Source organism: Nerophis ophidion, linkage group LG06 (genome assembly GCF_033978795.1).
Source record: "Nerophis ophidion isolate RoL-2023_Sa linkage group LG06, RoL_Noph_v1.0, whole genome shotgun sequence".
Taxonomy (NCBI): domain Eukaryota; kingdom Metazoa; phylum Chordata; class Actinopteri; order Syngnathiformes; family Syngnathidae; genus Nerophis; species Nerophis ophidion.
Window position 1 is genome coordinate 21,602,169 of NC_084616.1, and position 10,985 is coordinate 21,613,153.

Genomic DNA, 10,985 nt, shown 5'->3' on the forward strand with positions numbered 1-10,985 from the left:
ACAGTAGAAAGATGGAGTTGGGAAGCTTTACCCTTTAGCCAGACAAACACACGTTGATTCCTTGTTTAAAATTCCTGGAGGTGAAACCTTACTATGGATCAGAGCGGTCAAGCGAACATGGATCCCGACCACATGTCAACCAGCAGGTTTCGGTGAGAAAATTGTGGTAAAAAGTCGCTTCTTACCGGATATCAGCTAAGCTTGTGCCGACCATAGCTGCCGTCGACTCCCCAGAGACACTGGTGTCAAGACACCTGTGGACAAACACTTCCGACTATCAGGTACTACTAAACTCACTAAAACACTAGCAACACAATAGAAAGATAAGGGATTTCCCAGAATTATCGTAGTAAATGTCTCTAAAAACATCGGAATTTGTCACAATGCAATTGCGTTTTTTTTTTTTTAACTTATTTTTAAAATTTTTTTTTTTTTTTCTAGTCCGTCGCTATCAATATCCTCAAACACGAATCTTTCATCCTTGCTCAAATTAATGGGGAAATTGTCGTTTTCTCAGTCCGAATAGCACTTTTTGTTGGAGGCTCCCATTAAAATCAATGTGAATATGTAAGGAGCCCCCACACTGGTGATGTCATCATCTGCGACTTCCGGTAGAGGCAGAGCTTTTCTCTTAGCACCGAAAGTTGCAAACTTTATCGTCGATGTTCTCTACTAAATCCTTTCAGCAAAAATATGGCAATATCGCGAAATTATCAAGTATGACACATAGAATGGACCTGCTATCCCCATTTAAATAAGAAAATCTCATTTTTAGTTGGCCTTTAACTTTTATATTGAGACAGTTTCAGACACACAATATGTAGAAGAACTTGATGTTCCTCTCAGTTTGTAACAATGTGTATCAACTTGTTTACATAAAACTCACACAGTTAGCTGGGTAATATTCCAGAGGGCAGGTTAAGTGTGAACTCCTGGATATGTAAAGCTTGCAAGTTTTACCTTCAAGTGGGGGTGTATAATGTATCCTGGAAGAGTTAGGGATGCATGGGATTCTGGGTATTTGTTCTGTTGTGTTACAGTGGCGATGTTCTCCCGAAATGTGTTTGTCATTCTTGTTTGGTGTGGGTTCACAGTGTGGCGTATATTAGTAAGAGTGTTAAAGTTGTTGATATCACAACCCTCAGTGTAACCTGTATGGCTGTTGAACAAGTATGCCTTGCAGTCGCTTGCGCGTTGAGTCAGTAGCCGCACACTCGATGTGGCCGGCCGGCACTCAGATAGCATAGTATTAAAGCGGACGCGACGACATGGTCGAGAGGACGTTTAAGGCATTGCCATCACTGCACGCCCTCAATATTGTTGTCCGGGTGAAAATTTGAGAATGTTATCTTGGGGAGATTTCTGGGAGAGGCACTGAAATCCCGAAAACCTCCCGGAAAAATGGGGGGGTCGGCAAGTATGCGGCTGAGCCACATCAGAGTGATCCAAGAGCCGCATGCGGCTCCGGAGCCGCGGGTTGCCGACTCCTGATCTACAGAGATACAAAGAATTGCTATTGCAACATCCAGTAGACACATGTAGTACTTAGCAAACTCATCCCACGGGCCCGATAAAACCTGTTCGCGGGCCTGATCCAGCCTGCGGGCCATACGTTTGACACCCCTGTTATAGAGATTAAATAAACAATTGAACCAGCCAAAATTAGAAAATGGAATAAATAGTGATAGAATGTAATGAGAAAAAGCTGAACGGTTGACACAAATGATAAATAAAAACACATTTGCATATCAAAATGAAACCAAGTTAAGTGAAAAGTCTTATATTCTTGTATGCATTTATAATTTGTTTTAAACCAAGCAACACTATGTTTTATACAGTTACGCGATTAATCAAATACATTTTCAGTAGAACACTTGATTACTAAAATATTCAATAGCTACAGCCCTATATTTCATGTACGAGTTAATATTTAGCATGTAGGAGTTAAAATGGGTTTTGTTTTGTGTCCTATAGACATCCATCAGCTGTTTGAACACCAAGAAGAATGTCTCCCTCATCTGCAGGGGGACACTTTCACTCTCGAGTATCCACAGCGCCCCCATTTTAAAGAGGGCGAGTGTCTTGTCGGGCAGGAGGCGACACATCTCACCAAGTTTCCACTGACTGTTGTCTCTGTGAAGACTGAAGACCATGAAGACAAACCACCTGACTCCTCACAGCTTCATCACAATCCAAGTAAACACAATATCCGGATCTAATACAATGTTTGTGACAGATGATCATCCAGAGGCCATACTTATGAGTAAAGATGGAGATATATTTGCTTTTTAACACGACCATTTAAAAATGAATGCTCATCAACCATCAACAATGTAATTGCTGGGTTGTAACCACGTGACCTAGAGGCCGTCCTCCTTACCTCACGTGCTCAAATGAAGGCAAACATTAAGTATGGCTACTGCTTATTTACCTTTAGCAGCACACATGACAGTATATTTCAAAGGTTTAGTGGTGAAGATTACAGATAAATACCGAGTAACACAATTTTTTTTAGTACAGATTCCTAATTAGGTTGATCCATGAAGACCGTGAAGATTCTGAACTAACGACACAACTGTTGGTATTCTTTGTAAACAGCTGACTAACGTAACTAAGACACATGACATTGAGTTCGGCTGCCGCTGCTACCCATTAAAATCAGCTTTGAATAATAGATAGATGGATAGATAGCTCTGCGATGAAGTGGCGACTTGTCCAGGGTGTACCCCGCCTTCCGCCCGATTTTAGCTGAGATTGGCACCAGCGCCCCCCATGACCCCAAAGGGAATAAGCGGTAGAAAATGGATGGATGGATGGATAGATAGATAGATATATTAAAGCGGAACATTATCACAATTTCTGAAGGGTTAAAACCAATAAAAATCAGTTCCCAGTGGCTAATTTTCCATCCATCCATCCCATCCATTTCTACCGCTTATTCCCTTTCGGGGTCGCGGGGGGCGCTGGCGCCTATCTCAGCTACAATCGGGCGAAAGGCGGGGCACACCCTGGACAAGTCGCCATCTCATCGCAGGGCCAACACAGATAGACGGACAACATTCACACTCACATTCACACACTAGGGCCAATTTAGTGTTGCCAATCAACCTATCCCCAGGTGCATGTCTTTGGAGGTGGGAGGAAGCCGGAGCATCAGTTCCCAGTGGCTAATTTTATTTTTCGAAATTTTTCTCAAAATTTTATCCATCACGCAATATACCGAAAAACGGCTTCAAAGTGCCTGATTTTAACCGTCGTTATATCCACCTGTCCATTATCCTGTGACGTCACAGCGTGATCACAGAGAAACAAACATGGGGGATAGCACAGCAAGGTATAGCGATAGTAGCTCTGATTCAGACTCGGATTTCAGCGCCGTAAGCGATTCAACAGATTGCGCGTGTATTGAAACGGATGGCCGGAGTGTGGAGGCAGATAGCCAAAACAAAATTGAAGAAGAAACTGAAGCTATTGAGCCATATCCCGACAGACAGCGGCACGAGAGGAAGCGCGTACGAATTCGGCGATCGCCTTTTAACCAACGATTGGTATGTGTTTGTTTGGCATTAAATGTGGGTGGAGGGAAAGGCTGGATGCAAATATAGCTACAAATGAGGCAAAATGATGCAATGTGTACATATAGCTAGCCTAAACAGCATGTTAGCATCGATTAGCTGGCAGTCATGCTGTGACCAAATCTGTCTGATTAGCACACTCCACATAAGTCAATAACATCAACAAAACTCACCTTTGTGCATTCATGCACAACCTTATAAGTTTGGTGGACAAAATGAGACGGAAAAAGAAGTGGCATAAATCATAACCATGGGGTTTACCTCGCTCGTCTGCGGGAAGAGACTGCCGTCAACCCTGAATAGCTCTCACTCGGGCAGATTCAGTGGTGGTCTATTATCCAATATTGCAGATTTCGTTGACTTTATCGTTGGAAATGCATCTGCTTTGGGTGTCGCAGGATATCCACACATTCTTGTGTGGATATCGGAAAAATAACAGAGCTGATTTGACTTGGTGCGTGTAATAAGATTGAGAAAATGGTGGATTGCTTCATGTTGTGACGTCATGGGTGAAAGGTCATCGCTTGACAGGCTGTCAATTGAAAGGCGTTTAAATCGCCAAATTCACCCTTTTAGAGTTCGGAAATGGGTTGAAAAAACATGGTCTTTTTTCTGCAACATCAAGGTATATATTGACGCATACATAGGTCTGATGATAATGTTCCCCTTTAATTCCTTCAGGAGAGTTCCTTCAGGAAAATTAAAATTCCAGCAGCAGTGTACAGAGTTGAAATCAATTTAAAAAGTAAATAATGGGGGTATAAATGAAAACAAAATAGAAAAATATTACAATAGAAATAATAAGCAACAATGGGAATACAAATATAACAGTAAAATAAGAATATAACAAGAGAAACTAGGCAGTAGTGACCATGTTATTGCACTGTTATTGTTTCGCATCCGCTGTCATCCTAGTACCCCCTCCCCGCATCCCCAGAGAGGCGTTGTACAGTCTAATGGCGTGTGGGACAAAGGCGTTTCTTAGTCTATTAGTCTTATGACAAATAAGGAAGTAACAACACACTAAAAGTTTGTACCACAACAATAAATCCTCCTCAAAAGTTTATTTACAGTCACGCACGCTGTGTCAGTTTAAAGTGACACAGCGTTGTTGCAAAATGTACACTCACATAACATGCTAAGGGATTATATGGATTTATATGATATACGATGTAAAAAGTCTATGGTCGGCACATGAATGCCATATTTAAATATTATTACCAGCTGAGTGTAATTGTAATGAACAGAAACTCAGTGATGGATGTGTGTTATTTACAAGATGATGACATAACTGCATTTCACCTTGCACTGCACACATAGTTGACTTATTTAAAACTTCAAATAAACAGTTGTGTTGATAAAATATGTTACAGAATATCATGTTGGAGGTGTTCAACCTCTTAAAGGCCTACTGAAATGAGATTTTCTTATTTAAACGGGGATAGCAGGTCCTTTCTATGTGTCATACTTGATCATTTCGCGATATTGCCATATTTTTGCTGAAAGGATGTAGTAGAGAACATCGAAGATAAAGTTCGCAACTTTTGGTCGGTAATAAAAAAGCCTTGCCTGTACCGGTGTGCGCGTGACGTCACTGGTTGTAGAGCTCCTCACATCCTCACATTGTTTACAATCATAGCCACCAGCAGCTAGAGCGATTCGGACCGAGAAAGCGACAATTTCCCCATTAATTTGAGCAAGGATGAAAGATTCGTGGATGAGGATAGTGACAGTGAAGGATTAGAAGAAAAAAAAAAGACGGGGGCAGTGGGAGCGATTCAGATGATTCCCTTATCGGATTATTGTGCTACTAGTGTTTTAGTGAGATTATATAGTCATACCTGAAAGTCGGAGTGGTGTGGTGACCGCCAGTGTCTCTGAGGTAAGCAATGGAGGAGCCAAGTAAGTCGCAGCTGCCTCTTTGACAGCTGCAGGAGGAACGACACAAACTCCGCTCATGTTTACGGTAAGAGCCGACTTATTACCACAATTTTCTCACGGAAACCTGTCGGTTGACATGTGGTAGAGAACCATGTTTTCTTGACCGCTCTGTTCCATATTAAAGCTTCACAAGAAACAAAGAAACACCGGCTGTGTTTGTGTTGCTACAGCCGGCTGCAATACACCGCTTTCCACCAACATCTTTCTTATCTGTAGTCTCCATTATTAATTGAACAGATTGCAAAAGATTCAACAACACAGATGTCCAGAATACTGTGTAATTATGCGATAAAAACAGACTACTTTTAGCCGTGATGGGTGCTGGGAGAACATGTCCGCTACCACCGGTGACGTCACGCGCACGCGTCATCATTCCGCGACGTTTTCAACAAGAAACTCAGCGGGAAATTTAAAATTGTAATTTAGTAAACTAAACCGGCCGTATTGGCATGTGTTGCAATGTTAATATTTCATCATTGATATATAAACTATCAGACTGCGTGGTCGGTAGTAGTGGGTTTCAGTAGGCCTTTAAACGATTTAAGATGTATAAATTATTTATTTTATTTAATTTAAATCACAATTATAATCAGCAGAAAAACTTGTGAAGGTTAAGTAACAATATCAAGAATTAATTATGATATCCCGGTATGGGTTGGATGTCACCGATGAACAACTTCTCGGCTCTTGACTCCATCCTTCTACTATTCAGGTCAGGGTTTCCCCGAGTTCCCTAGATACCTGTGGGGGTGGGGGCGTGGCTAAGGGTGTCAACATGACATCATCATCATATTTTCTTTCAAAAGGTCAAAAAAATGTATACATACATTTAAAAACAAGTCTGTTATTATTAATTAGTTAACATTTTTTTTCTTATCAGGTTTGACTATTTTTTTTAAATTGTTGCTGTTTATTTTACAATGTTCTTTGTGGAGAATGTTTCAGGTTTCTAGACCTGAGACTTCTCCGACAAGCAACACATTTAGTGCCTTATTCTGGTGTTATTGGAGATCGTACTTGTGTTTAGAGACTCTTCTGTCGTTCCATGACCCTGAGGAACAGCGAGCTGCAGCTAGCCTGACGTCACCCTTGCTTAGCATTTTCCCTCCTAAAAGCCGCCAACGTCCTCCTAATTTTTGCACACTGCACATTTTATAGGTCACTGTCTGCAAACATATCTTGGATATATTAAAGTACGTCCACAGTGCTGACACATTTTGATGTACATATTTCCCATGTTCATGAAAACACCGTCCCTGGAAGGGGGTTGGTGGATAATGAGGAAGTGTTGTTGTGTGGCTAAGAGGGAAGGAAAGAGACACAAGTGTGTGCACGGGAAGAAATGCATGTGGGAATTAGCATAAGATTGGCAATATAGGTTAAAAAGAGTGTCAGAAATGATGTGACTTCTTCTGGAGGCTACATTATATTATATCACTTTAATTTGTTTTCACGTTAAAAAACAACCCTTCTTTTTAAGGTTCGGTGGCTTCTATTTTGTTGTTTTGGGCCATTACAATCAATTAAACCCTGCAGGTGAGAGGCATGGTTTATAATCTAGAATGAACTTGTACCAATTTAAAGGCGATCATGAAACAACATCTTACCGGCTCTGTAGGCTATGTCAACACGGTATCTAATAAGCTGCACAAGCTAGCTAGCTCACTGTGATCAAGGTTGGCAAAAAGTAGTTTGTCTGCATAAATGCTTATAATAAAAATGTATCTAATTCTCGATTAATATTCAGGTGACTGGATGTGAATGGAGTATTGTTGGCGGTTTTTTTGGATGCATTTTTAGAGAGATTTAGATACAGAAGGAATTATTCCCAATAACTATGCTGCTAACCACCTAAAATGAGCCAATTGTTACACATTAGAATGCAAAAAATTAAATACTTACTGTATGTGTTCTTGTTCCTAATAGGGATTGTAAAATTTTTAACAAAGGTGCAGTTTCTCCTTTAAATTAGCATATAACTAATGCAAACTTGTGCCATTTCTACATACAGCTACAAAAGTAAAACACAAGTTTAAACATGTAAATCCATCCATCCATCATCCTCCGCTTATCCGAGGTCGGGTCGCGGGGGCAACAGCCTAAGCAGGGAAGCCCTATCTCCAGCCACTTCGTCTAGCTCTTCCCGGGGGATCCCGAGGCGTTCCCAGGCCAGCCGGGAGACATAGTCTTCCCAACGTGTCCTGGGTCTTCCCCGTGGCCTCCTACCGGTTGGACGTGCCCTAAACACCTCCCTAGGGAGGCGTTCGGTTGGCATCCTGACCAGATGCCCGAACCACCTCATCTGGCTCCTCTCGATGTGAAGGAGCAGCGGCGTTACTTTGAGTTCCTCCCGGATGGCAGAGCTTCTCACCCTATCTCTAAGGGAGAGCCCCGCCACACGGCGGAGGAAACTCATTTCGGCCGCTTGTACCCGTGATCTTATCCTTTCGGTCATGACCCAAAGCTCATGACCATAGGTGAGGATGGGAACGTAGATCGACCGGTAAATTGAGAGCTTTGCCTTCCGGCTCAGCTCCTTCTTCACCACAACGGATCGGTACAACGTCCGCATTACTGAAGACGCCGCACCGATCCGCCTGTCGATCTCACGATCCACTCTTCCCCCACTCGTGAACAAGACTCCTAGGTACTTGAATTCCTCCACTTGGGGCAGGGTCTCCTCCCCAACCCGGAGATGGCATTCCACCCTTTTCCGGGCGAGAACCATGGACTCGGACTTGGAGGTGCTGATTCTCATTCCGGTCGCTTCACACTCGGCTGCGAACCGATCCAGCGAGAGCTGGAGATCCCGGTCAGATGAAGCCATCAGGACCACATCATCTGCAAAAAGCAGAGACCTAATCCTGCGGTTACCAAACCGGAACCCCTCAACGCCTTGACTGCGCCTAGAAATTCTGTCCATAAAAGTTATGAACAGAATCGGTGACAAAGGACAGCCTTGGCGGAGTCCAACCCTCACTGGAAATGTGTTCGACTTACTGCCGGCAATGCGGACCAAGCTCTGGCACTGATCGTACAGGGAACGGACCGCCACAATAAGACAGTCCGATACCCCATACTCTCTGAGCACTCCCCACAGGACTTCCCGAGGGACACGGTCGAATGCCTTCTCCAAGTCCACAAAGCACATGTAGACTGGTTGGGCAAACTCCCATGCACCCTCAAGAACCCTGCGGAGAGTATAGAGCTGGTCCACAGTCCACAGGACTGCTTTAACAAGCAAATAGTTTTATATATATATATGTATATATATTTTTTTTTATATAAACATGTTAATGTGGCATATAAAACTATTTGCTTGTTAAAGCAGTCCTTGTAAACCACTATCACAAACCTATTCTAGCCAGGCTTCAGGTTTCTGAAAAGAAGGTTTTAATTTGTTTGTCCTGTTCTTTGTTCTCTTTCGGGTGTACAAGCAGCTGTCTTGTTTGTATGTAAGGTTTTACTGCTGTGTTAATTTTTTAGTTGTTGTATTGCTCCTTTTATTCCCTGATGTACGGTCTGGTTTTGACACCTTGAATGTCAACGTGGTGACTGATAAGATCCTCAGAGACATTATCAGAACATATGCTGGTGCAGGACAATGTGTCATCTGACTTGGTACATCTGGACTTTTCTAAAGCATATTCGTGTAACTTGTGTCCTGCAGAAGTCTGTGAAGAACATCTCTCTGAGCAGCCAGAGCGGACCTCGAGGATGGAGCAGAATCAATCACAATCCCCCTTTATTAAAAAGGAAAAGGAGGAGCTGCAGTACCCCCACATTGAAGAGGAAGAGGAGTCAAAGCAACCCCACAGTAAAGGGAAGGAGGAGCCACATACCTCTCACTTTGAGGAAGAGGAGTCACAGCCCTCCCTCACCTTACAGAAAAAGAGGAGTCACAGCTCCGCTCGCATTAAAGAAGAAGAGGAGGACCCACTGACCCCTCATTTTAATGAGGAAGCTCTACATTACCCTCACATCAAAGAGGAAGAGGAGGAACACAGCATCAGTCAGGAGGTAGAGCATCTTGAAGGTTTGGAGGAGTTCCCAGTGATTGTGAAGAGTGAAGATGATGAGGTCAAAGGTGAAAGTGAGGAGCAGGGAGAGGCGGAGCCTCCAAGCAGCAGCTCAACTCAACACACGACAACAAAAGCTGATGGAGACCACTGTGGAGGATCACAATCAGCCAAGCTCTTAGCTCCACTATCAGATAGTGACAATACAACGTCTCACTCTCCTGACACTGATGATGAAGACTCTAAAGATGATAATGACAACACAGACTTGACATGTTCTCACTGTGACAAAACTTTTAAACACCATTGTCATCTGAAATTACACATGAGAACACACACTGGAGAAAAACCTTTTTCCTGCTCAGAATGTGGTAAAGGTTTTTCACAAAATTGTAATTTGAAACAACACATGAGAACACACACTGGAGAAAAACCGTTTTCCTGCTCAGAATGTGGTAAAAGTTTTTCACAAAATTGTAATTTGAAACAACACATGAGAATACACACTGGAGAAAAACTTTTTTCTTGCTCAGAATGTGGTAGAGATTTTAGTTTAAAACAAATGCTAAAACAACACATGAGAAAGCACACTGGAGAAAAACCCTTTTCCTGCTTAGAGTGTGGTAGGGATTTTAGTCTAAAACAAATGCTGAAACAACACATGAGAAAACACTCTGGAGAAAAACCTTTTTCCTGCTCAGAATGTGGTAAAGTGTTTTGGAGAAATGATCACTTAAAAACACACATGAGAAAACACACTGGAGAAAAACATTTTTCCTGCTCAGAATGTGGTAGAGATTTTAAAATAAAACACTTGCTGAAACAACACATGAGAATACACACTGGAGAAAAACCCTTTTCCTGCTCAGAATGTGGCAAAGGTTTTTCACGAAATGATAGTTTGAAAGCGCACATGAGTACACACACTGCAGAACAATCTTTCTCCTGCTCTGAATGTGGTAAAGGTTTTAAACATAGTCGTGATTTGAAAAACCACATGACAATACACACTGGAGAAAAACCCTTTCCCTGCTCAGAATGTGGTAGAGATTTTAGGCAAAAGAAAATGCTGAAACAACACATGAAAATACACAGTGGTAAAAAAACGTTTTCTTGTTCAATTTGTTGTAAAGGTTTTACACAAACTAAGTCGTTGAAAGTTCACATGAGAATACACACTAGATAAAACTCCTTCACCTGTTCAATCTGATGTAAAGGTTTTGGGTGAAGTCAATATTTAAAAAGACATGAGAAAATACCATCAGCACATATAACATGTGTGACATTGTTGTGTGTGTAACACAATCTTGCTAATATGATTCCTAACATTCATAGAAAATATAGCTGAGCTATCTTGATGGAGGAAAGATGAAAGCACATGTCAATGAATTGGGGGAAAAAAGAGTAAAGTGTGAAAATAAAAGACTTCAGACTAATAGAGGAGTGAAAA

At 42.0% G+C, this 10,985-nt stretch overlaps 1 protein-coding gene across 1 annotated transcript in view; it reads left to right on the forward strand.

Annotated features, from left to right (window-relative positions):
- The window catches only part of LOC133554364 (oocyte zinc finger protein XlCOF22-like), an 11,997-nt gene extending 1,012 nt beyond the window's left edge, over positions 1 to 10,985 (forward strand). Inside the window, exons 2-3 of the mRNA XM_061903007.1 lie at positions 1,975 to 2,196; positions 9,187 to 10,985. Coding sequence (XP_061758991.1) covers positions 1,975 to 2,196; positions 9,187 to 10,721 — 1,757 coding nt within the window. The 3' untranslated portion in view covers positions 10,722 to 10,985. The remainder of the gene's footprint in view (positions 1 to 1,974; positions 2,197 to 9,186) is intronic.